The sequence below is a fragment of the Pseudonaja textilis genome, chromosome 1, assembly GCF_049901715.1.
Source record: "Pseudonaja textilis isolate UNSWEBS1 chromosome 1, rPseTex1.2, whole genome shotgun sequence".
NCBI lineage: Eukaryota > Metazoa > Chordata > Lepidosauria > Squamata > Elapidae > Pseudonaja > Pseudonaja textilis.
In genome coordinates, this window is record NC_141990.1 from 65,300,358 (window position 1) to 65,327,579 (window position 27,222).

Genomic DNA, 27,222 nt, shown 5'->3' on the forward strand with positions numbered 1-27,222 from the left:
TATGTACATTTAGTTCCAATGTTTCATTTCTCCTTGCTTATTCTGAATTGCTATTTTAATACTTTCATTTGAAGAGAACATTTTACAATGGAGATCTCCTTTTCGAGAACTTTATAATTTGATTGTGAATGTTTTCATTTTTAATAAAATATTTTAACTTGTTATTCCTTATTGATGAAACATTTCTTCATTCTTTTCTTTTATGACTAAGCACACAAAGTAGGCAAAAAGGTTAAGACAAAGTCCTAATCAATTATAAGCAGCCAATGACCCCTGATGTTAATCTGCAAGGCAAGAATTGATAAAAGGAAAAAAAGTATACACAGAGAATCAATTGCTTTTCACAATAGCGAACACAAATAATGAGAATGAATTCAGTTGAAATTGACTAGGGACATGAGAGCTTAAAAAAAGATGACACCATGATGATTGAAACTTCACCCCTTTTCCATTCTTCACATGCAAAACGAGGGAACTATAGTCATGTGCTAGTCACCATCTTGGCCTTTTTTGGGGAGGGGGGGCTTCCATGGAACTTATTGGGGGCAAGGATTGTTTATCCAGTTTTACAATTTGAGCCACTGATGAAGTTTTCACAAGCTACCTAAGCAGACTACATGATAGATACAATTGAAATCATACTACTTGTAAAAGGAGTATTTTTTTGAAAATTAAAAGTCTAAAATAAAAGGCAATTATTTTATATGGCTATGATTGAGATTACATGATAGCAATCTTCCAGTAGCTGAAAAGATGCCACTTAAAAAAACCCATCCAGATCCAGGCATTTTTTTCTTGTTTCAGATGGCAAGTTAAGAGAATAAAGTCTTTAAAGCTACAAGAGGGCAGATTTCAACTGAATGAGAATGGTTCAATATTGGAAACATTTATCAAGAGAAGTGGGGGACTCTTCCTAGACATATTCAAATGAAGGTTAGAGACCTTTCCATTTGGCATACTAAGGTTATGATTAGGGTTGGAATCAGACCAAGGTTAAGGTTATGATTAGGGTTGAATTTTTCCAATTATAGTGATCTTAAAGATAATTCTAAAAAAATAGTTTTAGTAAGTATACAAGAACAATAATTTCTTTCTGGGCATTAGCAGTACATTTGTATCAATGTTGACTCCTAACAATTGCCTGACCAAATCCCTACACCTTTCTTGACAAAATTTAAAAAATGGTTTGCCACTGTCTGCTTCCTAGGGCTGAGAATGGATGACTGGCCCAAGGTCATCATGCTGGCTGAATTTATGTTCTCCCAGTTTCTAGCCTAATACTTATCACTTCACTGAACTGGCTATCTCAAAACCTATAGAGATTTATATTAATACTTGGGAGTTTTTAATCTAACAATCTTAATTTAGGCTTCCTACCACTTCAGGGAGATATGCGTTGTATTATTTGCTATCGGAGTGGAATTAAGAGTTTTTTGTTTGCTTGTTTGAAAAGTAAACACGTTTAAAAGCAAGAGACAAAATTGAACTTGTTAAGGTCAAATAACTTATCCCCATTAATTTCAAAGAACACAGAACACTTCATACATAAACATGTCCTCCTTAAGAGTTCGACATCCGCAGTCCTGTATGCTCCACATGCTACTATTTAAATACTATTTATAACAATCCTTTTCTGCGTTTTTAATAACGGCGCGAGGAAAGCTTGCACCGGGGAACGTGACGAAGGCGGGCTCTTTTTTTTTTTTTTTTGCTCGAAGGAAAGATGATTCCGGTGGCAGGCAGAGCGGCGTCACGTGGGGATCGAGGCGGGAAGCGTGCTAGTCTGCCAGCCTTTCCGTTCGTTCCCTGCTCTTCGGAGCGGCAATGGAAAAATTTGCAAGCCCGGGCAAAGGCAACGGCTTGCGCCTCTTGAAAGCGGTGAAACCGGGCCAGTTGCTGTACCGCGCGGCGCCCTTCGCTTACATCGTCAGCAAGAAGCGCCTCGGAGGCGTGTGCGAATGTTGTCTTCGCAGGTATTGGCTGAGCTTCCTTTCTGGTGCTCTAACGCGGCGCTTTCCCCTTCCGTTTTTGCCTACCGGCAGCGAAAACAAGCGTCTGAGTTCTCGTCTCTTAGAGTCTCCTTATAGATCTGAGCCGTAACACTTTGGATAGCACGACTCAGCAAGGGAATAACCTTAGAGAGGAACAGGATAATCTTGCATTGCATTTTCCGAGGGGGAGGAAGCCTCATCGGTTGAGTTTCTGCTATCTTGAAATCTGGGAAATGGCCTATGGCGGGATGCGGAAGAATTTTTGCAAGCACGAACTCCCTGGAATAGGTTGTCCCAAAGATGCTTTTTCAGGAGGCAACTGGGCTTCCTTGTTTTTCTTTGAAGACATTTCGCTTCTCATCGAAGGAGCTTCTTCAGCTCTGACAGAATAGTGGGGAATGGAAGAATTTATATTCTTTGCAGACAGCAGGTCATTTGTATCCTTTTAGAGGGTCGTTGAAGCACTTGGAGGTTTATCCGTGTCCTCAGGGTCTCCTAGTTCTTGTAGTTTACTCCCGGAGCTATTCAGGTAACCCTGTGCACAGAGATAAACCTCCAAGTTCTGTCTGCAAGGAATATAAACCCTTCCATTCCCACTATCCTGTCAGAGCTGAATTCTTGGATGAGAAGTGAAACATCTTCAAAGAAAAAAGTAAGTCCAGTTGCCTCCTGAAAAAGCGCATTTGGGGCAACCATGACCTGGATGACTGAGAATCTCTACAGTCCCTGGAATAGGTGTTTTTACCTTTGGCTCACCTTAAGCCAAGTGTTTCCTAACTATATCGATCATGGAGATTTATGCACAGAATCACAAAGATTCAGCCTTATAACTGCAAAATATTAGTGCAAATCACAAGTAAAACTATCTCCTGGACATAGACAAGGAAACTTATGCATACAATATAGCAGGGGCATTTTCATTCAGTAAATGTTTTCTTCCATTATTTTTTGTAGCAAAGATAATAATTTTATATATTGCATTAAATCATGAAGTGGTTTAATTTTACATTAGTGTGTTGTGTGAATCCTGATTTAAGAAAATTTGTTTAGCTTGTCATAGCTACTATGAGTTCATCATATGTAATAATGTAAATATAGGTAGTCCTCAGTTAACAACTATGTTCAGTGACCATTAGGACTTATGGTTGCACTGAATGTATGGTAGTTAGGCAAGGTCCTTGAAGTTATGGCCATTGCAGTGCCCTCAAGATTGTGCATTAAAAATTCAGGTGCTTGACTAGGCTTTCTTGTGAAGTTTCAAAGTGTCAAGAAGGCCACTCTCAATTTGGACAACATTGGAAGAAGCATTGGAGGAAGAAGACTGGAGATCAATTGGGAGTGGCAAGGTGACCAAAAGGACAGATGGAAGGGAAGGCAGGTGGATGAAGAGGGGACAGTCCTGTATCCTTTACTGAAGCTCAGGACTGGGAGAGAGCAAGCTGGAAATGGTTTGGCTTGGAGTATGTCCTCACCTAACAACTGGGTGGGATTCAGTTAATGAAAGCAACCAGGACTGCTGTTGCTAAGTGAAGTTGAGCTTTACGATTGCATTGCTTTGTAATAGAAATGCCAGTCCCAAGGGCCAGCATTAACTGAGGGCTACCTGTAAAGAACCCCTCACTGAAAATAAAATCTTCCTATCTATTGTTAGATAGAGGCAATTATCAGGTGGTGAATATGTACATGTGGAAACTATTCCTATGCACTGAAAGATAGCTTTAGTTCACTATGTTGAGTTCTTGTTTGACATTGTGAGAAAAGGAAAACTGGGCTTTGAATCTGCCAAGCTTATATAGGCCTCAGAATGATAGCAGGCCTGAAATAAAATACTATATATTAAAGTGTCAGCTAGAATGAGTTCCTAAGGATAACAAAATCTTTATAATCCTGCTGAACTGTTGCTGTTAAATGTGATTTTGCAAAGTATATAGTTTTGAAAACTGTGAGAAATAAGGAACTGAAAGTAGCCGGAGGATAGAGGTTTGAGATGTACCCGAGTGTATGTGGAGACTGTCAGTATGAAAGAACAAGGAAGTACTGTAACTCCAGTAAAATTCCATTTATTGAAGGACTGTCAGAAGAAAGGTATAAAAGAAGGAGCTGTGTCTCAGATTGTGGCCACTAGCCGCAGCTATACCTAGCTGTGTCAGTGGACTTCATTTCAATGGGTTATTGATATGTTGTGTTATGATGGCTGTTCATGTTCCAAATTGCTCATGAAATAAACTTCTGAATCTTAAAGTAAGAATTATTTTTGTATTGTTTCCTGTTTCTTTTATTGGAATATTTTTATGACAACATATACCAGGTAATATTAATTAAACAATATAAGCAATTTATAATATTTATAGCTTATTCCAATCTTAGGATCTTATGTCACAAGAAAATTTTAAAAAGCTATTAAAACCACTAACACATCAGAGGTACCATTCACTTAACTAAGGGCTAGCCCCTGACTAGAAGACTGCTGCTTTTGTATGCTTTTGAAACAAACAAACAAACCAGATTATATATTAAGGGACAACCTTAAGGAGCAACCTTAGGGACAACCTTAAGGAGCAACCTCTCTATATTAAGGGACAACCTTAAGGAGCATATTCCAGAATGGCAGACCCCGTTAGAAGGCCTTTTGCCTAATCTAAGCCTGATACACCTCACAAAAAAGGAATTATCAACAGGTTCTCTTTAAATAACTAGACCAAAAGGACAGATTTGACTTTGGCAAGGTGTTACACCAAAGTGCTACATTGCAAAGGGCTTTCAAGGGAAACCAGAACTTTAAATTAAGCCCAGAGGTTTTTGCAGTCACTTCTGAAGAAGCTTTCTTTGATAAAGGTGACTTGTTAGGAGCTAACTGCTGCATTGTTTACCAGCATTAGATTCTAGGTTGCCTCCAAAGGATAAATGTACAATATAGCTGTTGTGCAACCATGTCATAAGTTGACATTGCCAGGGAATTTTAATCATAAATGATAACTGGCACATCACCTGAGGCTGAGCAAAAAAAAAAGGTGGGGGAATAGCCCCCCCCCCCACAATTACTGATTTGTGCTCTTTGGAGATTTAATTGGGTATATGCAGTACCTGAATATCCATGTTGGAATCCAATTCTTACAATGAAGGAAGACTTTGAAGTTAGAATATTAGTCCTAGAAGGTAACATTCCTGAGATGTAATAATTGTAAGGAATGCAGATGATGTAGGAAACATCAATTCTCAGAATAGAGAGAACTGTTACATTAACACAGACCAGGTTTTCCCAATGCTACTAAGAGATTATCTAAGTATCTGCTAAGATAGCAAGGTAGAGGAAAAAAGTCTAAAACTTACAAACTTTGAAACCTTGGCCTGTATACACTGAAGGCTCTGGTGTATGTTCTGCAGTGACTATATCTTCTCTATATCTTCCAGAATTTAAAAAATAACAGTAACAACTCAGCCCTGGGTAGCATACCTCTTTTCTGCTGTGTAATTCCCCACCCCCCACCCCCGATTTTGGGAACAATCCTGTTAAAAATAGCAATTTTGTTTAAATGGAAAAAAACTTGTAGGATTTTTTTTTTCAACAAACTTCCACTGGATGGCAGTAGATGAATGCTGAAAGAGAAGTTTATTTTTATATAACTTGCAGTATAATAGACATAAAATGAGACCTAGGTTGTAGCCTTTATTGTTGTCATTTGCCGTACTCTAGTTTCCATAATCAAAATTAGTGTAGAATAAAATTGTAAAGCTGCAAGGTAATTACAGTATGTTAGACATAAAACTAGCCCTGGAAAAGAATTGTACATATATATATATATATATATATGAGTAATTTATAAAGCTGAATAACTATAATGGGAGATGATCACTCCAATTTATTTATTTGCTAGGTTTATATTTTGGCTTGCTTCCAGGAACTGAAGAAAGTAGGCATAATAAGTTCCATAGATAGGAATAATAAAAAAGCCTTTGTGCCTATGATACTAATTCTCTGCAGTTCTTGGTGCTTTGTTGTTTGCTTGCAGACATTTCATTACCCAGCTAGGTAACATCATCTGTATGAATGTATTGACTTTCACTGATGATGTTGCCTAATTGGGTAATGAAATGCCTGCAAGTAAACAACCAAGAGAACACAAGAACTCCATAAGAACTCTGAGCTATAGATATTCTCTTCTGTAGGCAAGTTAATTTCGATAAAGGGGCACGAAGTAGAAAACAGGATGACTTGGGGGGTTGGGAGGCCCAGGGCTGGCGGACCTGGTCTATACTAGGCCTTCAAGGACCTCCCCCACCTCTGATACATTCCTTGCTCCATTTAATGCTGATGTTTGTTTAATGACCACATCAGGGATTGCAGGAGGCAGGAGTTGTTAAATGAGGCTGTCTTGCCTAATGGCCTCCACAACATGACCATAATGGGCAGGCTCCATTATGGTCATATCTCAAGGAGTACTTATATAGGATACTCAAGATAGACAGTCTCCTAAGAGAGAATGACTAGCCCTTAGGCCCTCAGTGAATTTCCATTGCTGAGGATGGAGTAGAAGCTGGATTTCCCTATTGTCATCCCACACCTCACCAGTAATGTTACATTTGTGGGCAGCAGTTTTCTGTATCAGTTGCAATTTTGTAAATTGTCTTTATGGGTTGTTCCATCCCAAATTAGTGATCTGTATTGATCTGAAAAATAATTAAGAAAGTTGGATGGCTTATAAATTCAAAATAATGAAATAAAGTGTAGATATAGGAGACAAGGTCTAGTTCATAACTATAATTAGCCAGCTGGTTTAAATGTTAAAATGTTCACTCTGTTGAATTTACTTGGTTAACGCAGAATTCAGGAAAAAAATCCCAAATTCCCATTGCAGACTCTTCTAACATCTTTTCCATGCTTTCATCTGTGTAAACAAATTATGCAATGCAAATAGACTGCTTTATTTCAAGGCATTTAAAATTGAAACAACTTCCTTTTGATATGAGGGAGAACATTTGTAAAATGTTGAGTTGATACTTAAATTTTTAAGTGGTGTGTTTCAAATTTTGAAAGTTTATACGTTTTACTTTTGTACTCAATATATAAAGGTATGAAAGATCAGAATTGTTACTGCAATCTTCCGGAGGATGACAATTGCACAGCTAAAAGTGAAAAAGTAATTGGGCATAAAAGACAGTTCAAGAAAAGATAGTATATATCAGGCTCCTTGTCCTGTTTGACATAAATAAATAAAAGCAAAGCATTCACCTACTTTTCTATATATTTTTCAAGAATAATGCCTAATAGGTTTTTTTAAATGTGAAAATTTTTGGGTGATTGTAGACAAGCATTGTAGACCAGAGTTGATCTTGAAATGTATAGTATCTATAAAAAAATATGGATAGTAAAAATAGGCTGATGATTATCAAGGTTTCTCCAACAAAGTGACAGAGAGTATCTTCTAGTAAGTAGATATTTTATGTTTGATAGTGCCCAACATTTTGTGAATAGGAGGCTCCATCAGCCTGCTTTCAAAATTTCAAATAAACCCATTGACTTTCATTGGGGTAAATTATTTTGTGCATCGTGATTTTAGGTGCTGCACTGCTGAAGAAAAGGATGGTGTGTTTGTTTTCAGTGGTGTTTTCTTCTGTTGAGGATAAGCGATTGCAAGTATCAAAAAATGTAGAAATAAAATATGGTAACAGTAGTACTGCTTAGATTTTAGAAGAAAAATAGCATTTATAGCCCAAAACTGAGCATGCTGTTTTCCAAAAATTCAAGATTTCTAGTTATTGGTATTAATATGTGACAAACTTAATCATACAAGGAAAAAAACCCCATAAGAAACAATAGCTATATGACAAGGGTTTATTCCCCATGCCTTTTAAAGGAGAAATGATGGATATAGTCCTTGATTTATGATCATTTGTTTAACAACCGTTCAAAGTTACAGTGCTGAAAAAAATGAATTACAACTAGTTTTGCACTTACAACCATTGCAGCATCCCTATGATCGTGTGACAAAAATTTGGGGGCTTGGCAAATGGCATATATATTTATGATAGTTGCAGTAACCCAGTGTCATGTGTTCACCATTTGCAACATTCCTAGGGGGCTTTTGTCAAGCAAAGTCAATGCAGGAAGTGAATGTAAATGTTGCACGAGGGAGAAATTTACATTAAAATATGGGCAATAGTTATTGCAATATGCAGTTGCAAATTAGTTTCTGTTTATTGTCTTGAGAAGATAAAAGGGATAATTTATATACATTCACTGAAAGTTTTACCTTAGGTTACATTACAATAAGCATATGTATATAAAATTCATGTTAGCTTCTCAGGCCTAGAATAATTTTCTCATACAGCTTTAAATATTTATATATCTGTTTTATTATAAATCACTGGGATTTAAACAGCTTTCATAAAACACAGCATTTCAATTTACATAATTTTACTTGAACGGAATTCCATATATTGTCTTCCATTCACATCATTTCTAGGGATTAAAAATGGTTAGAGAGAAAGATTGCAATGAGATCCTTTGTTTAAACAAAAATATTAGTAATTCCACTGGGAGAAGCTCCTTTGTTACCCATAAAATTATTTTTATTTTGTACTCAATAGCTGAAAGGTATTATTAATATTATAACTATATAGTACTATTTCTAATTTTTCCAAGAAACAATTACATCAAAAATACAATTAAGAAGGGAATCTATAATAAAATCTATTTAAGCACAACTAGTGAAATATAATTCTGGCACACAAAACCTGATTATAAAATGTCTTAAAAAAAGGCAAATTTAGTCTGATGCTCAAAATATATTGGTATGCTTTCAGTAGGTATACTTCCTGGATAGAGGTTTGATTAATGGGACCCCCTAAATAATAATGTTATCTTCATTGCGGTCATTTGCCTAATTATACTTAATGAAGCAGCACTGTATGTGGAACGTTACCACATCCTGCATATAATCTAAACTCTTGTGTAGCTGAAGCAGAAATTTTCAACACCTTTTGGTTTATACCAGAGGTGATATTCAGCAGGTTCTGACCAGTTCTGGAGAACTGGTAGCGGAAATTTTGAGTAGTTCAGAGAACCGGTAAATACCACCCATTGACTGGCCCTGCCCCCAACTATTCTCTGCCTCCCGAGTCCCAGCTGATTGGCTGGGTCTTCTTTCATTGCCCTATACTGGAGAACGGAGCTGGAAAGCAAGCACGTTAGTAGGATGGGGAGGGAATGGAGATTTTGTAGTAACCTTCCCCTGCCATGCCCACCAAACCACACCCACAGAACCGGTTGTAAAAAAATTTGAATCCCACCATTGGTTTATACATTGCGTTAAGTCAATGCAGATGTTATCATTTGTTTAGGAATTGGTTGAGCATACAGATTGTGTTAAACTCTAAGTTATAATGTAACAGTCGCTGTGGACAGATTCAAACAGTGTGCTAAGCCAAAATTAAACAAGTCCTATAGTTTTGAGTGATGTGTGAGCCAGGACTTAGCTTTTTTTCTTATATTAGATAAGAAGCTTGTATTATTCACACAATTAAAGGCTGGGGAAAAAGACACAAATCACATATTAATATAATATAGTGATCTTGGCCTCAAGGATTCTTTTTTGTGATTATCAGAACCATCTCTAACCATTAAAAAGTGATACTTTCACATGGTTTTGAGGTGAATGAACTATAGTGTAAATCCTAAAATACATAATTAAAAAACAAAGGATTCCTGAAACACAGACACAGACACAGACACACAATCCACCATGTAATCTAGTCTCCTCCCCCACAATCAAATATTAAGTATGGCAATTACTTTTTTGTCATAAGGTTTCTATTCCGGCTTCATAACATTCAGTTTTGGAGATACATGCAAGGGTTTGGGGGGGTGGAAATTAAGATAAATATAACTGGAATAGATTTTTATGTGTTTATATTTGAAATATTTTTAAATAATTGAAAACCAGCAAGTACATCTTAAAGTAATTAATAGATTTTATCATTGACTCCTTCAAAATGTGAGTCAAAATCTCTTGCACTAATTGATCTGTACTCTTTTTTTCTGTCAGTGAAAATTGTTCTTTGTCCAAATATGTAGTGTTTTTATTTTTACCCTTGTGTTAAAAGCTCGTCACTTTTCAAAATCCATACCTTTACACTTTGTAATATGATTTACTATCTGCCTGGACTATACATGTGTTTTTACAATAGTTGCAATATCTATTGTAGTTAATAGTTGGGGAGGTGCCTCAAGGAAGAAACTTTGCTTTTAGGCCAAAATATGACAGGATGTATTAGTTTAGATTCTATAATTAACAAATTTAGTCTTTTGTTGTGCATGTGTATAGTTACTAATATAAAGTCAAAATTATATTTTGGACTGATAGCCCTAAATATGCTATAATTGCTTTATGTTATAAAATAAAGCTACCCTGGCTTCTAAGATAAGTTATTTTAATTTGAACTTTGGATCAATAAAATGAAATTCCCTTTCCCACATCTAATACATTTTCCATTCTTATTCTTTGGCCTAATCTAAGTTCTTAAAGAGTTTTGACACAGTAATTTATATAATAGCGAAAGCACTGCTCCATAGTGCTTTACAGCATTCTTTGAGCAGTTTACAATGTTAGCATATTGCCCCCAACAATCAGGGTCCTCATTTTACCAACCTCAGAAGGATGGAAGGTTGAGTCAACCTTGAGCCAGTCAGGATCGAACTCCTGTCTATTGGCAGAGTTAGCCTGCAATACTGCACTCTAACCACTGCATTACCATAGGTCTTCTTGTGTCTTGTACAACAATTACATTTGATAGCATAGATTAATAGACGCTATGTTTTATCATGCTTTGAGAGGATTTATGAGAATATCAGAAAGCAATTCTTAATTGAAAGTCACTAGGAACTTCATTGTAAATAAAAGGTTGAGTATTGGTGTTGTATAACAAAAGGAGCCAGGTGGGTTTGTCCATCATGGTTGCTGTAAGGAATACATGTGTTTCTCTAGTTAATGACCCTTAAAAAAGAAAGAATATTATCCCCAAAGTTTTGTCATGATTTCAATTAATAGGTTAATTTTCTTTACTTAAAGACTCAGTTTGTAATAGATTATGGCCAATGCTACTCCTGAAAACTTTTCTGAAACCAATATCCCATTCATGCTTATGCTGCATCTGGCATAAAATAGCTGGATAACTATTCACATCATGCTAAAGAAAAATCATATAATTGTTTTAGACTATAAAATTGGTCTTCCCAGATTTTTAAATTCACACTAAGCTTCTCAAGTTGTATGCACTCCAGAAATTTGGAACCATAGAAAATGCAATGTAGATGGATGTACAAAAGCTTTTAAAGAAGACATCTACTGTTTTCTCTCATTAAAGTAATTTTCCTGTTTATCTTAAGGGATAAAGATAATTTTATTGTAAGCAATGCAGAATAATGTATAATTAATAGTCGTAATAATAGTAGTTGGTTCCACATATGTATGTCAAAGTACAATGTACTTAGTCTTATCCACTAGGTGGATCCCACTATTGTGACTTGTAAGCTGCAATCTGAACCCAATATCTATTGGGGTAGGGACATGTCCAACCTATTTTAAGCACTGTAAAATATAATTTTCATTGGAAAGTGTTTTATTACCTGCAGCTTTACTTGGAAGTGTTTTCAATATTGATGTTAAGATTTCTTTCTTTTTATAGAGTTTTGCTTCAAGACCAGCTATACCCTGTGCACTGCAGCTGTAGAAAGTACTTCCAATTTCCTTCCAGTTCTGTGGACTGGATTATTAATTCTGTAAAGTTTCAAGACTTTTGTTTCTCTTGTGTCCACTAGATGGAGTCCAAAGCATTATATCCCCCGCCCAGATATGTGCTACAGTGGGCCCAACCATCACAATCTAATACCATTTTAGAAATATTTGTAGATTTATATAATTAATATTCCACTTCAAAATAATTTACATTTGAGCTGAAGGATGCTGTTGACCTTTGAGTGTAGCATCAGGAGTTATATTTTTAAAAGTAAGTTGACCAGAAAAAAAGAATGAACTTAAGCAAGGTAAATCTATATTTGATAACATTTACATTTCATTTTGGCTAACATAATTATTTCTCTCATATTTAATGCCTTTATATTTAAAAAAACAGGTAAATGCTCCAACTTCTAAATCCTTTCCCCTAGGTAGATCATTCTTAGTGAACCTGTGAAGCAGTGCTAATTCTTTTACCAGAATCAGCATTATACCTTCATTTAAAAGAAAAAGGGACACTCTTTTGAAGACAATAACGTTCACAATTTGGACAAGGAAGAGATGGTTTGAGACAGGAATGAAGGAATCCATTTATGCCAAAGTAAAAAATCCTTCCCTCAGTAGAGGTGGAGGTTACAGACACAACCTGTCTCCAATTTTTATGCTCCTCTTTCATCAGTTCCCAAGAAGATTAAGATCACGGGTTCGTCAGGGAGGCCATTCTTAATCACTCACCGAGGGGAAAGGATTTAGGAGCTGGAACATTCTCCTCTATGCTGCTGCGAGAGCCCAGGATGGGTATGACTCCTCCTGATGACATCATCAAGCTGGGTCTGTCTAGTATAAAAGGATGTACCAAAGGCAGAGGACAAATGCTCTGAACAAACACTGAAGCGTAACCATCAAGCCTCGGCTTGGGCCATCCGAGCCTCAACTGCTGCATCATTTTTTACAAGGTCTTCCTTCTGCTGGCTACGCCAACTTCAAGGCCTCATACCTCCATCAGACTGTAGGTCGCATCAGGACCTCAATAAGATCATAGCAGCAGCAGAGTTCTCGGCGGTCGCCACCCTCAACGCTGCCAAGTTCTCTTCCAGGTCCATAGTGTCATCAGTGGCAGCTAGGAGACGGCTATGGCTACGAAATTGGCAAGCGGAGCCTTGACGAAAGTGGAAACTAGCTTCTGCTCCATGTACCAGTGAGAAGCTGTTTGGAGATGCCCTTGACCCATTTGTTGTTGAAACAAAAGACAAAAGGAAAGTCCTTTCATCAACAGGAAAGAGGGCAGACCCTACCCCATACCGGCCTCCATCATTCAGGCCCGAAAACGCTTCTCGCTTCTCCAGACCTCAGAGAGCATATTCTCAGCGTCAAGATCAATGCCATGAGGCTACCGGCAGGCAACAAGCTGCGGGTAAATGGCCCTTTCGTGAGGGAGGGGGTCGCTCCTTTCGTCACTCTAATAATCTCTCATTCTCCCCTTCCATTGGAGGTCGTTTGGTCTCCTTTGCTTCCAGATGGGAGGCGTCAATGACAGACACCTGGATACTCAATACTGTAAGGTCGGGGTTAAAATTAGAATTTCTATCACCACCCCCAGAAAAATTTCTACTCTGCCCCGTTTCCTGGGACAGTTCAGGAAGGGCACTTATGGAATTGGCCATTAATCACCTGGTCGATATAAGGGCCATTTACCAGTCTCTGAATTACAACGTGGACGTGGGCTTTATTCTCTGCATTCTATTTGCTTCCAGATGGGAGGAGTCAATGACAGACGCCTGGGTACTCAATACTGTAAGGTCGGGGTTACAATTAGAATTTCTATCACCACCCCCAGAAAAATTTCTACTCTGCCCCATTTCCTGGGACAGTTCACGAAGGGCAATTATGGAATCGGCCATTAGTCACCTGGTCAATATAAGGGCCATTTACCAGTCCCTGAATTACAACGTGGACGTGGGCTTTATTCTCTGCATTCTATTCTGGAGAGCATTCGGGAGGGTGATATCTTCTTTTCCACTGATCTCATGGAGGCTTACCTCCACATTCCCATCTGGCCTCATCATTGCCAGTTTCTCCCTTTCTGTTTCTCCCTTTCAGAATTCCCACTTCCTGTATTGGGCCCTTCCTTTTGGGCTCTCGTCTGCCCCAAGAGTCTTCACAAAGTTACTGGTGGCATTGGTGGCTTCGCTCCGGTCTGTTCCAGTGAGGATCCAATGCTACTTGGATGACATCTTGATCGTGTCGTCGTCCACCCACTCTGCCCATCAAGATCTTCAAACCACTCTTCATTGCCTCCAGTACCACGGTTTTTCCATCAACTCCAAGAAAACCCATCTCTTCCCAACAACCAGATTGCTCCATCTGGGAGCCATCATCGACATAACTCTGTGCCAAGTTTTTCTGTCTCCAGCCCAAGGGCAGAGCCTTATCGAGATCATTCCACAGGTCCAACGGCAACACACTGTCTCCCTGTCACTGTTGTCCAAACTTTTGGGCACAAAATGATCTCATGCATAGACATCGTTCCGTGGGCATGGCTACACTCACAGGCTCTACAATGGTTCCTGTTTCCCTTTCAATGAGCAGGAACCAGCCACACATCTACCAAGGTCCTGCTCTCTCCAGAGGTCCGCCATTCCTTCAAGTGGTGGCTTTCCCCAGCCCTTTCGAAGGGTCTCCCATTCAAGGAACTGGACAGACTGATCATCACCACTGATGCAAGTCTTCTGGGTTGGGGACCCCACATGGAGGGTCTCATGGCTCAAGGGATCTGGTCCCGGTTAGACTGGACTGGGCCCATAAACTGACTAGAACTCAGAGCCATTTATCTAGCCCTGAAACATCTCAGGGACAAGTTCCATGTGCTAGTGTTGACAGTCAACATGGCTGCAAAGGCACACGTCAACCGGCAGGGGGGCACAGGTCCAGGGCCCTCATGAGGGAAGCCGAAAGGTTGGGGAGATGGTCAGAGAGACATCTGCTGTCTATCACAGAAGATCACATCTTGGGAGTCAACAACTCCCAGGCCGATTGGCTGAGCAGGAGTCCAGTCAGTCACACAGAATGGTCCCTTCCCCAGTTCATTTTCAGGGATCTCTCCCTCAGGTTCGGGACCCTGGAGGTAGACCTCTTTGCCTCTCCCAAAAACGCTCAACTAAACAGATTTTTCACCAGGTTTCCTTGTCAGGGAGCAGAGAGGACCAATGCACTTTGGAGCAGATGGCCCACCGCTCTCCTCTATGCCTTCCCCCCTCTTCCCATCATTCCGGCAGTCATTTGGAAGATGTTGGAGGAACGGGCAGAGCTGATTCTCCTAGCCCCCCATTGGCCCAGGAAACCCTGGTTTACAGATCTGGTGAACCTGTCTGTTGGCACTCCCTGGAGGATTCCAGACCACATGATCTCATTACATCAGGGGGCACTGCTCCACCCGGATCCCCAGTGGTTCAAATTGACCGTGTGGCGCTTGAGTGGCAACTGTTAAGAGAAGCCAATCTCCAAGACCAGGTCATCCTTACTATCCAGGTGTCTCGTAAATCTTCTACAACGTGTATGTACAATGCCACCTGGAGGGTTTTTTGTCACTGGTGTCACAGGGAAGGTCTCTTTCCTACAGTAGCAGGAGTCCCACAGGTCCTCCATTTCCTCCAGGATGGCCTTGACAAAGGTCTGGCTACTAACACTTTATGCCGTCAAGTAGCAGCTCTTGCTTCAGTCATCTCCTGGGACTTCTTTCCTTCCTTGTCCCATCATCCTTCAGTTCAGAAATTCTTAAAAGGGGCTTCCAATCTCTGCCCTCCTGTGGTTCACAGGTTCCCATCCTGGGACCTTCACAAGGTCCTCCAGGCCCTAATAGAACCTCCCTTCGAAGCCCTCAGAAAGGTGTCCCTTCAATTCTTGACCTTCAAGGTGTTTTTCTTAATAGCCATCACTTCAACTAGAAGGGTGTCAGAGTTGGCTGCTCTATCTACACGGCAGGACCTCTGCACTTTTCATGACAATAGAGTTGTTCTTTGTTTAGACCCTACCTTTGTACCCAAAATAAATTCTGTATTCCACAGATCCCAAGACATAGTAATTCCTGATTTTTGTTCCTGTCCACACCACGTCTTAGAGCACAAATGGCACACCTTAGATGTTAGAAGGGGTCTTAGAATTTATATCAAATGTACTTCAACATTTAGGAAGACAGAGCTATGTTTGTATCCTTTTCCCTTTCCCACTGGGGGAACAAGGCCTCTCCTGCCACCTTAAGCAGGTGGATCAGGGCTTGCATTGCACAGGCCTACAAAGCCAAAGCTCTGCCAGTACCACACGGCTTGACAGCACACTCCACTAGAAGTGCTGCAACTTCAGCTGCCTGGGCCACCCAGGCACCCCGGAGGAGATTTTCAGAGCAGCTACATGGACATCCCCGTCTCCATTCATCAGACACTACCGCCTGGATTCCTATGCCTCCACTAGTGCGGCTTTTGGCAGATGGGTTCTTCAGCGAGTGGTGCCTACTTTCGAGTGAGAGATGGGACGAGGACCCTCCCAAGGACCCTCCCGAGGACATGAAGGCTTTGGTATGTCCCATCTTGGGCTCTCGCAGCAGCATGGAGGAGAATGGGCGTTGGTAAATTTACCTGAGAATGCCCTTTCTATCTATGCTGCTAGAGAGCCCAGCCCCTCCCTTGTTGCGTCCGGATTGTAGTGAGGTATGTTATGGTTCACAATTCTATTTTGGCTTTCAGAGACACTCACTAAAATCTGTCAAGTATCTTCGCCAAAGCTGGGGGGTTTCTCCCACAGGCTGCTACTTTTATACTAGACGGACCCAGCTTGATGATGTCATCAGGAGGAGTCATACCCATCCTGGGCTCTCTAGCAGCATAGGTAGAAAGGGAGTTCTCAGGTAAATTTACCAATGGCCACTTACTTCCCAGTAACTTTCTGCCTATATATCTAATGAACCCATCCAGATTAGGTGAGAAATGAAACCACCCGGAGGGCATATATGGGGTCCCTTTAGCCAATTTGCTCAGCTTGAAGAAGCTACTTGGATAAGCAGTGAAATAGTTTCAAACTAAGAAGAAAGGAAGTCCAGTTGCTATGACTCAGCTTTCAGATAATTAACTATAATCCCAAATAATCCAAATTATAGATTTCTCCAAATCAACATTTTATTTCTTTCAGTTTCTTGCAAAAAGTCTAAAAGTGATTTCCAAGTAGAATTGGTCAAAGTCTTTTCTTTAATAAAAACTGTCAATTTCACCATCTCCGCCAATTCCATCTATGTTACCATCCATTCTTCCATTGTAGGTATTTGAAAACTGTTCTCCCTTTTGCACATGAAAGTCTTGCTGCTGTTATATATAAAAACAAAATTCTATAAGATGCTACTATTTGTTTGCCCATTAAATCCAAAGGAAAAATTTCTGATTTTAAAATCTAGTACAAACGAACACTTGGCTCTGATATGCTTTATGGAATGCAATTTATTTCAATTTCATAGTGTTTCAGTAGATATAGTAGCTTCTTATCCTGTGCTCTTATTCCCTCAGTAAGTTATTTTGTGTGAGTTAGGGCTTCAGGAGTTACCCGTGTGGAACAACTTTCCTTCAGGCTAATTAATTTTTTCAGTTCTACTACTTTTTAGCCCTCCCTTTGTACATCAAGTTATAAATTATAGCTGCCTGCACAAGCTCTTTATTACTTATGAAAATGTGAGGGCTGATAGTTTATTTAGTATTTGTCATGTGTCCTTGAATTGTTTTTAATTATAAAAATAACTGGCAGTGTGTTTTCACTGAAAAGTTGTAGTAATTCATTTTAAATATTTATGGCTATAAACATTGCATTTTACATAATAAAAATATGGACATTAAATTCATACCAATTGTTAAATTAGAATTTTTCAGACTCATTTTAAATGTTGATCTGTTCCAAACATAATACACTTAAGAAAATATCCACTTTAGGTTCAGAGTAGAGAATTGGTTGCACTGGAAATGTTTTTGAATCCATTTTGCTATAAATTCTGTGATGCATGAAATAGCCTGTCAGTTGTCTACTGAGTTCAGATTTCAATAAACGAATATCTTATTATAGCCATAAATTGTAATTAGTGTGTAATATAGTCTTTCAGAATATTTACTTCTCAGATAGTATCTAATCTAATTTAATTCCTTGGGTAGTATATTGTACTACATTTCTTCCTTTGATGGTGAGGAGCGAGGGAAGAAGAAAATGTATTGTGCATTTTTCTCCTTCATTGTCAAGGTCCTACTTAGTGTGGAAACTTACAGACATTGGAATCAGATCAAGCTAGAGGCCAAGATCTGAATCCTGTGACAGACAAAGTCATTATAATGTAAACAGGGCATAAATCTGATATATCAATTTGATACAAATCCAACTTTAAGGAAATTCAGAATGTGGAGTCAAATATTACTGTACCAATTAGCAAAAAAACAAAAACAGCAAGAAAACATCCTAGGGTTCCAGCCTGCTGTGTTATAACCAGTTTAATAGCTGTAAAGAGGAAAAGCCACAGCAATTGTACATTTTTGTATATCACCACTGTACTATTTTTTTTCACAATCTGAGCTTTCTGGGAATGGCAAAAATAGACATGGGGGTGGGGGTGTTATACTAGACATAAACTTTAGCATAGGTACTGTCAAGAAAGACCACAACTTTTGGATTCTACTTGATACTATACTATAAAGTCTATATTATCTCAGAGAAAACTCTCATTTTTCATCAAATTATTCCTGTCCCTATAAATAAAAAAGGATTAACATATTACACGGTAAGATGCAGAGACAGTTATTTTGATAAGACGCTAAACTACCTCCTATTTTAAGAGAAAAGGCAGCTTTCTCTTTTTCTACGCATTTTAAATTAGGAAGCAAAAGGCGAGTGTTGACCTTTTTCCTGTGTAGATTGAAATCTCGGGGCCCTTCATAATAAAACCATGAAGCACCGAGTGCCTGTAAAACACAATCTTGATAACACATATTGATACATGAACAACTCCTTTTTCTCCTTCAGCATGTTTTTAAAATCAAAAATGAAATATTCCCCAAGCAACATGCACATGCATGTTTATACACACAAAGCTTTTATTTCATTGCAGGTTAAATCTCAGGAGTGAGATAACAAAAAAGATAGTATTGGATAGATCAGGGATCTAGGTAGACCAAAATCCTTTTCCTTTAATGGTCAACTAGATGGCCAAATAGAAAATGACACAAGTGCAATGACTCTTCTGCTTGAGCTTTCCAGCAACTGGTTTACACAGGCTTAATGTCTCCTGATATTGGAAAGAACTATAGCCATTCTGATTAATAGCCATTGATAGCTTTAATCTCCCCAGATTTTATCTAATTTTATTAAAGCCATCCAAGTTGGCACACATGACAATATATTTTAGCTAATGGTATAGCTTGACATTTTGCTGTGTGAGGAACTTCCTTTTAGCTATCGCAAATCTCCCACCATTTGTTATTGCAAAAGAAGGGGGGAAAAACATTTTATGTCCATTCTTTATAGATTTTTCATTGTTTATACATTTCTGTTCAATTCCCTTTTATTTTAAACTAAAAGAATAACTAAAATACAGAATTATTTCTATACCTTTATCCCATAATTGTTCCAGGGCTCTGGTCAGATTAACAGATAATCAGAGTTGAAAGGGATCTTGTAGGTCATCTAGTCCAACCCCCTGCCCAAGCAGGAGACCCTACACAATTTCTGATAAATGGGAGTCCAATCTCTTCTTGAAAGTCTCAAGTGATGACGCTCCCACAACTTCCGAGGGCAAGCTGTTCCATTGGTTGATTGTTCTCACTGTCAGAAGGTTTCTCCTTTTTTCCAGGTTAAATTTCTCCTTGTTCAGCTTCCATCCATTATTCCTTGTCAAGCCTACAGGTGCTTTAGAAGTTTAGAAAATAGCTTGACTCCTCTCTGTGGCAGCCCCTCAAATATTGGAACACTGCTATCATGTCTCCCCTGGTCCTTCTCTTCACTAGACTAACCATGTCCAGTTCCTGTAACCGTTCTTCATATGTTTTTGTCAGGGATAGGATTCAAAATTTTTAACAACCAGTTCTGTGGGCGTGGCTTAGGTGGTGGGTGTGGCTTGGTGGTCATGTGACCAGGTGGATGTGACTTGGTGGCCATGTTATTGGCTGGGTGTGGCCAACTCAATATAACTCACATTGAGGCATGCATCTCCTCGCCTGGCGTCTCATGGCTGTGGGGATGCTGCAAGTCATAAGTGTGAAAAATGGTCATAAATCACTTTTTTCAGTGACATTGTAACTTTGAATGGTCATTCCACACAAGCAAAGTACCAGCAAAGGAGGGGGAAAAAACTCCAGAGAGGTTCCTGAGACAGGAAGTGTAGTCCTGCCAAGAATGTAATAAGGGTTAATGGAGAGGCAGTTTCTGTAAGCAACACCAGAATGTTTCCTTCCTGCCTTCCTTACAGGATTAGGCCAGTAATTTCTTCTAACAACCGGTTCTAGCGAATAGGTGCGAACTGGTAGAATCCCACCCCTGGTTTTATTCTCCAGTCTCCTAATCATCCTGGTTGCTTTTCTCTGTACTTTTTCTAGAGTCGCAACAACTTTTTTATAGTGGTGACCAAAACTGGATGCAGTACTCTAGGTGTGGTCTTACTAAGGCTTTATAGAGTGGTATTAGTACCTCCCTTGATCTTGATTGTATCCCTCTGTTAATACAATTTAGGATTGCATTAGCTTTTTTGGCGGCGGCTGCGCACTGCTGGCTCATATTTAGCTGGTTGTCCACTAAGACTCCAAGATCCCTCTCAGTTATTGCTATTGAGCCTGGTTTCAGTCTATATGTGTACTTTTGGTTTTTCTTGCCTAAGGATAGGACTTTACTTTTCTCTACATTGTATTTCATTTTGTTAGATACGGCCCAGTGTTCTAGTCTGTCAAGATCCATCTGGATCTTGAGCCTATCTTTTTGGGTGTTAGCTATTCCTGCTAGTATCATCTGCAAATTTGGTAAGTTCCCCTTCTATTCCCTCATCTATGTCGTTAATGAAGATATTGAAGAGTACTGGGCCTAAGATAGAACCTTGTGGCACTCCACTGCTTACTTACTTCCATGTAGACTTAGACCCATTATGGTCATTTTGGCTGTAGAAAATGTTTGGGAAATTTGGGAAAAAATATACCTAAGAGTCCTGATATCATAAGCTTATGTAAAATAATTATTTTGGTAGTTTTATTTTTAGTACCTTTTTAATAATAAAGATTGAATTTTGGCATCTTTCATGTCAGCATATTCCTTGAGGTATACTAATCATAATAAAATAATTTTACACCTTGGATATTATAATTATTTAATTGATTATCTTATGACTGTTTTGTAAAATTTCCAGATTTTATTGATTGCATCAGGGAGAATTACATTAAGGATTTATTTCAAATATTTTGCTCTTTTTTGATATGGCTTAAGGTTCCAGCTAAAACATAATGTACAGTATTACAAAAAGTCTCATGTTTAATTCCTGGTTACTTTCTGGATAGTTCAATATCATTTTAATGGCACCAATACAGAAATGTTCTGCAAGTACAGTTTTCTAGATTCCCCGTCCCCAATCCCCAAATTCACAGTTTTAATTTACAGCACTGCTATTTCATGATGATCTCACATCTTGCACAATGTTTAGAGATCAGCCAAGGTCCATATCTATGGTAGTTTGGTGTGTGTATTATACAGTGGCCTAAATAATTTGATATGAGCCAATCCAAATATTTTGGAATGCAAGCAGTGCATTTCAATCCCAAATATCTGTTTCAAGATTGAAATAGTTCACAGTTGAATAATTTTACTCTCAATTGTGATGGCCAAATCTGGCCCTAGGTTCTGCCTCAGTTTATCTTTTCCAATAAGCAACCAATTTGGAAGATAATTTAAAAGTAAATTTATTAGAGTAATTTGATTAAGTGTGGTCTCCCTATGAAAAGGGGGAACCCCAAGAAATGGATTATATTTACTTTTATAGTTAGAACAACAAAGAATTTCAGAGCAAAAGTTAATTGGTTTAGAAATAATCATCTGTTCAGTTACATTGCAAGAATTACACCATAGCCATAGAAAAGAGCATTGTAGTCTGGATAAAAGTAAAATAAACGTTTGAAAAGGAAAAACATCAAAATAGGGTCGGGTAAGATGCATTCTCATAGTTTCCCAAGGTTGGCTTGACTATTCTCTTTGCTCTCTGAGTCTTGAGAACAGCTAGAAACAAAACTGTTGTCTACAATATATTGAATGCTCTTCTACCAATCCTGGTTTCTGAAAGAGAGACTTTCTTGAAAGTTAGGGCTATGGAATTATCAGCAATACAATTGAAAAGCAAATTTAATCCCATGTTAACTAGCCAGTGTGACAGTATTACAAAAACCATGTTTCAAGTATTACAAAGTCCATCTTCTGTGGCCCTTACTTGTTTATAATAGGCTCCATCTGGCTTCTCTATTATGTTGTCATTATCAATACTAATAGACAGTTCTCTCTCTTTTAGTTTTCTACTCACACAATAATATTAACCTTATTTCTGATTGAATTCAAACCTTTTTTCCCCTGGTCTTTGTGATAGAGAAGCCATATAACAGAACTGATGTTAGGAATCAGTCACCTGCTTCCACAGCAGATAAGGTGATAGTCTGATAGCTGTACTTTTGTGGGCCACCATAAAAATGCAGAATGGTTTTGAAAGAACTAGTTGATCAGTCCTGATGTAATGAATAAAAAAGGTTTACAGAATATTTGTACCTGGAGCAACACCATGATAATATAATGCATAATAATTCAATCTTGATATTTCTATAACAATTATTAACTTTGTGGAATACATTTTATACCATAGACATGTTTCTGAACAATGCTTTTTATGGACAAAACATTTGGTTCATTTGGTTCAATTAGAATATGCATTAACCATATGATAATAATCTGATCATTTTACTTATGGGAGAAAATGTTTAATGAGACTTTGCCAGGAAATTTATGAGTGTGCTTCTAAAATCACTGAACTTCAGATAATATTCTGTCTTAATGCTTTTCAATTTAACAATATAAGACTATTTTTTTCTTGCTCCTAAATACATGCAGACTTGAAGGGTAAAGTAGGAAGTACAATTTTAAAAAACCTCTTGAGATCAAACTTTTACTGACTCTTACTGGAAATTATTAGTTACTTATCCAGGGGTGGGATTCAATTTTTTTAACAACCGGTTCTGTGGGCGTGGCTTAGTTGGTGGGCATGGCTTGGTGGTCATGTGACCAGGTGGACATGGCTTGGTGGTCATATTATTGGCTGGGTGTGGCCAACTCAATCACATCGAGGCATGCATCTCCTCGCCTGGCCTCTCATGACTGTGGGGATGCTGCAACAGTCGTAAGTGTGAAAAATGGTCATAAGTCACTTTTTTCCATGGAGCTGCTACGAGCGTCCAGATTGGGAGGTGCTTCAGTCTCGGCTCCTACAGGCTGAGCTTGAAATTGAGGAACGCCTCTTGCCATCACGTGGTCCTCCGGCGTCCCAGTTTTTAGCTCAGCCTCGTGGCAGTCAGGCTGTTCGCCTCCTTAGCTCCTTGGCTGATCGCTTTTTCTACTCATTCTACTCATTTTATTGGACCCTCTCTTCAACCAGCGCAGGAAAATTGAGGTTTGGACTCTCAAGGAGTACCCTGATACAAGGGGGAGAATTTTATCGCAGATTTCAGGGGCAGAGGCTAGCCTTCTGAATGCCCCCCACCCCCACCCTCCTTCGCTGGTCGCTCCTTCGCTCCGTGAAAACGCATCGCTTCTTGCCTGCCTTGACTTTCTCTTCTCACTGTTTCCCCACGAACGCCTTTTAGCTCAGGGGAAACCGCTCCCTGCCTCTTCCTTCATTAGGAGAGTTCCGCCGCTGGGTTTAGCTCAAATTGTTTGCGGCCGCCATTTTGGGCTCCGCATGGCGTCCGCCATTTTGAATGTGGCCTCAGCATGGCGTCCGCCATTTTGAATGTGGCTCACCACATGGCGTCCGCCATTTTGAATGTGGCTTCAGCCAGCGACGCCATCTTGAATGTGGCCTCACCACATGACGTCCGCCATTTTGAATGTGGCTTTAGACAGCGATGCCATATTTGAATGTGGCCTCACCGCATGGCGTCGGCCATTTTGAATGTGGCTTCAGACAGCGACACCATTTTGAATGTGGCTTTCTGGCCTACCTTTCTTGTCTGAGGCACTCTGTTACAGGCTGCAGGTAATTGAGACTCTAGGCAGCCCCCGGGACTACCTAGACTACCGCCTGCTTTTCCCAGGCCTCTCACAAGGCTTACAGAGCTTCAAGGGTCCGCTGGCTTCGCAGCCTACCCAGCAGGCGAGGTAGCAGCATAGTAATCCCCACACCCGGTCCGTCCGGAGAGGGTAGCTGCTTGGCGCCACCTTTTGGCTGATTGGTTCAGGGGCCAGGCCCTCAACCTCGATAGCAGTTCACCCAAAATTTTTTTGATCAAAGGGGGCGTGAAACAGTTGCTAGGATTCCTGGCCTCTCGTAGGCCACATCCAGACGTGCCAACCGCTAATACTAACCCAAAATTCCTTTTTGCTCCTTCAGATGGCAGATGACAAACACCTCGTGGCCCTTCCTTGAAGGCCAAATCAAAGACTCATCACCTGCGTAAACAGACCCAGGAAGCCTCTAAAACCTCCCAGAGAGATGCCCTCAGGCGACACAGGGCACTTGAGAAGGAGATCGACAGGCGGTCCAGAGAGTTAGGCTCCGTGCCTCTGGCTCCTTCCGCCCTACTCCTCAACTTCCACCCAACCCCCTCCCCTCCTCCCCGGCACCCCTCCTCTCACTCTCAGCCTAGACAGGCCCCTGAGGCCACATTTACTCCCACCACTGCAGGTCTACGCCCAGAGGAGCCTCACCCACCTCCCGTGCTGGAAATCCCGGAGAATCTCAGGCAGTGGATGGAGTTGGCCATCCGACAAAGCATAACGCAAGAGCTCCAGCATATAGCCAGCCCGCCCACGCCCGCGACCTCTGAAGCGCAGGCACCTTCCGCTCGCTCATTCTCTGGATCCGAGGCCTCGCACGGGCAGGTAGCATCCCACGGGAATTTCCCCTGTCTTTGGAGGAGGAGGTAGAAACTCAGGAGCTCGGGGATCCTACCCAATTTGGGGAAGGCGAGGACCTAGACTTGGGGTCCATTTCTGGCAGTGAGCCCTTCTCGGGAGCAGACCCACTGGAGGGGGACATGTCGGAGGACGAGGGCCTCACTCCGGACCAACCCGCCTTCGTGGGCTTGTTCAAGCCGCACCTGTTTAGGTCCATTCTATTTAAGGCCAAGAATACCTCCGGCCTGACCTCCCCCACTCCTTCCCAACCAGCGGCTTCGGGGGAACCCCTCGACTCCATCTTTTCCCAGCCCAGGGTGGAGACCGATGTGGTCCCCCGTCCCACCTATCTTCTCGGACATGGTCTCCAGGCAGCTAGCCTCCTCAGGACCTCCCCTCCCTCTGCCCAGGATAAACGCTTCTTTAATCTTGACCCAGTTCACTCTTTTGCTAGATCCCCCTGTGGACGCAGCCCATTGTAGGACTAGCTTCCCGGTCTACCCTAGCGATGCTCTCGAGGCCCTCAAGCCCGAGGACAAACGAGCCGAGCTGGCCCTACGCCGCGCTCATCATTCCGATGCCTGGGCAGTCAGGGCATCCACTGCTGCTTCTTTCTTCATTAGGTCCTCGATTAAATGGCTCCAACAACTCAAACAACATGTCCCTGCGGCCAACCTCAGAGCCCAACAGGACATCGCCAAACTTATGGCCGCTGAATTCTCGGCGGATGCCACCTTCAAGCCGCCAAGTTCTCCACCAAGGCCATTTCTCCCAAGTCATGCCCGCCGCTTGCTCTGGCTCCGCCACTGGCAAGCGGATGTCAAAACAAGGCCAAGTTGGCCTCAGCCCCCATCTCTGGGGGAAACTTTTTGACCGCCCTCAATCCCTTTCTGGCCGAGACTCGAACAAACGCACGTACTCCCCTCTCTTTTCGGAGGCCCGACCCCAGAGGCCCTCCCCTCCCCTCGCCGAGGCTCCTTTCGTCCCCTCCAGATTCTCCCAACCTCCCTACAGAACCCCTCCCGCAGGTCCGGCCAGACTCGCTCTGACAGGTCCAGACGAGGTTCCTTCAAGAGGCCTTTCCGGGATCCGGAAACCGACCTTTCCGTCGATCTCGCTAGGGCAAACCTTCCCATAGGCGGCCGCCAAGCATTTTGCTCACCAATGGGAGGCCATCACTACTGACGCATGGGTCAGAGATACGTGTCTGGCCCCGGACTGGCACTCGAGTTCCACCTCCCCGAATTCTTTATGTCTTCCCCTTCCAGGAACCCTGCAAAACGGGCCTCATGGAGGCCGCCATTCACCACCTCCTAGATATAAGGGCCATCCAGCCCGCTCCTCCTCTGAACGGGGGCGAGGCTTCTACTCCCACCTGTTTGTAGTGCCCAAGAGCTCGGGGGTTGGAGGCGATCCTAGACCTTAAAAGACTAAATCGCCACATTGCCCCCGCAAATTTAAGATGCACACTTTGCAGTCGATACTTATGGGAACCCGTCGAGGGGACTGGCTATCCTCAATTGACCTTTCCGAGGCATACTTGCACATTGCTATTCGTCCCTCCCACCACAGGTTTCTACGCTTTTGCCTATAATAGACAACATTTCCAGTACGCCGCGCTTCCCTTTGGTCTGTCCTCCGCTCCCAGGGTGTTCACGAAGGTTTTGCGCCCTTGCCGCCCACCTGCGTTCCTTCCCCGTCCGACTTCACTGTTATCTGACGATATCCTCATCCTCTCATCCTCTAGAGCTCTCGCCTTAAGAGATACCAAACTCACCCTTAATACCCTGCAAAACCATGGGTTCATTATCAACTGAGGAAAAGTCACCTTTCCCCCTCTACCCAACTTACTCACCTGGGGGCAGTGATTGACTCCAACCGGGAACTAGTTTTCCTGTCCCCAGACAGGTGGCTTAGCATCCAACAGTCAATTAAGGAGGTCAGGAGGCAAGAACAGTTTCTCTCTTAGAACTGTCTAAGTTGCTGGGGAAGCTTATTTCATGCATATCTATCATTCCTGGGCCCGCTTCCATTCCAGGTCTCTACAATGGTTCCTGCTGCCGTATCAACGCCTCCGAAGGAGCAACTCCCGACTTCGGGTCAGAGTTCCTCCGAGAGTTCTTACGTCCCTCCTTTGGTGGACCAGGCCGCCATAAACAAAGGTCATTACTTCAAAGAGCCCGACAGGCTATCCGTCACCACGGACGCGAGCCTACTCGGTTGGGGAGCTCACGTCCTCTCCATATCGTCACAGGGCAAATGGTCACCAACAGAGCAATTCTGCTCCATAAACTGGCTGGAGCTTCACGCTGTCCTCCTGGCGCTTCGCAGCTTCCTACCCCAGGTACGCGGTC

The 27,222-nt window shown here is 41.2% G+C and overlaps 1 protein-coding gene across 1 annotated transcript in view; it reads left to right on the forward strand.

The window, feature by feature from the left end:
* Positions 1-1,720: 1,720 nt before the first annotated feature.
* Positions 1,721-27,222, forward strand: part of SMYD3 (SET and MYND domain containing 3) — a 330,452-nt gene continuing 304,950 nt past the window's right edge. The window contains exon 1 of the mRNA XM_026695442.2: positions 1,721-1,973. Within this exon, the coding sequence (XP_026551227.2) occupies positions 1,825-1,973 (149 nt within the window). The 5' untranslated portion in view covers positions 1,721-1,824. The remainder of the gene's footprint in view (positions 1,974-27,222) is intronic.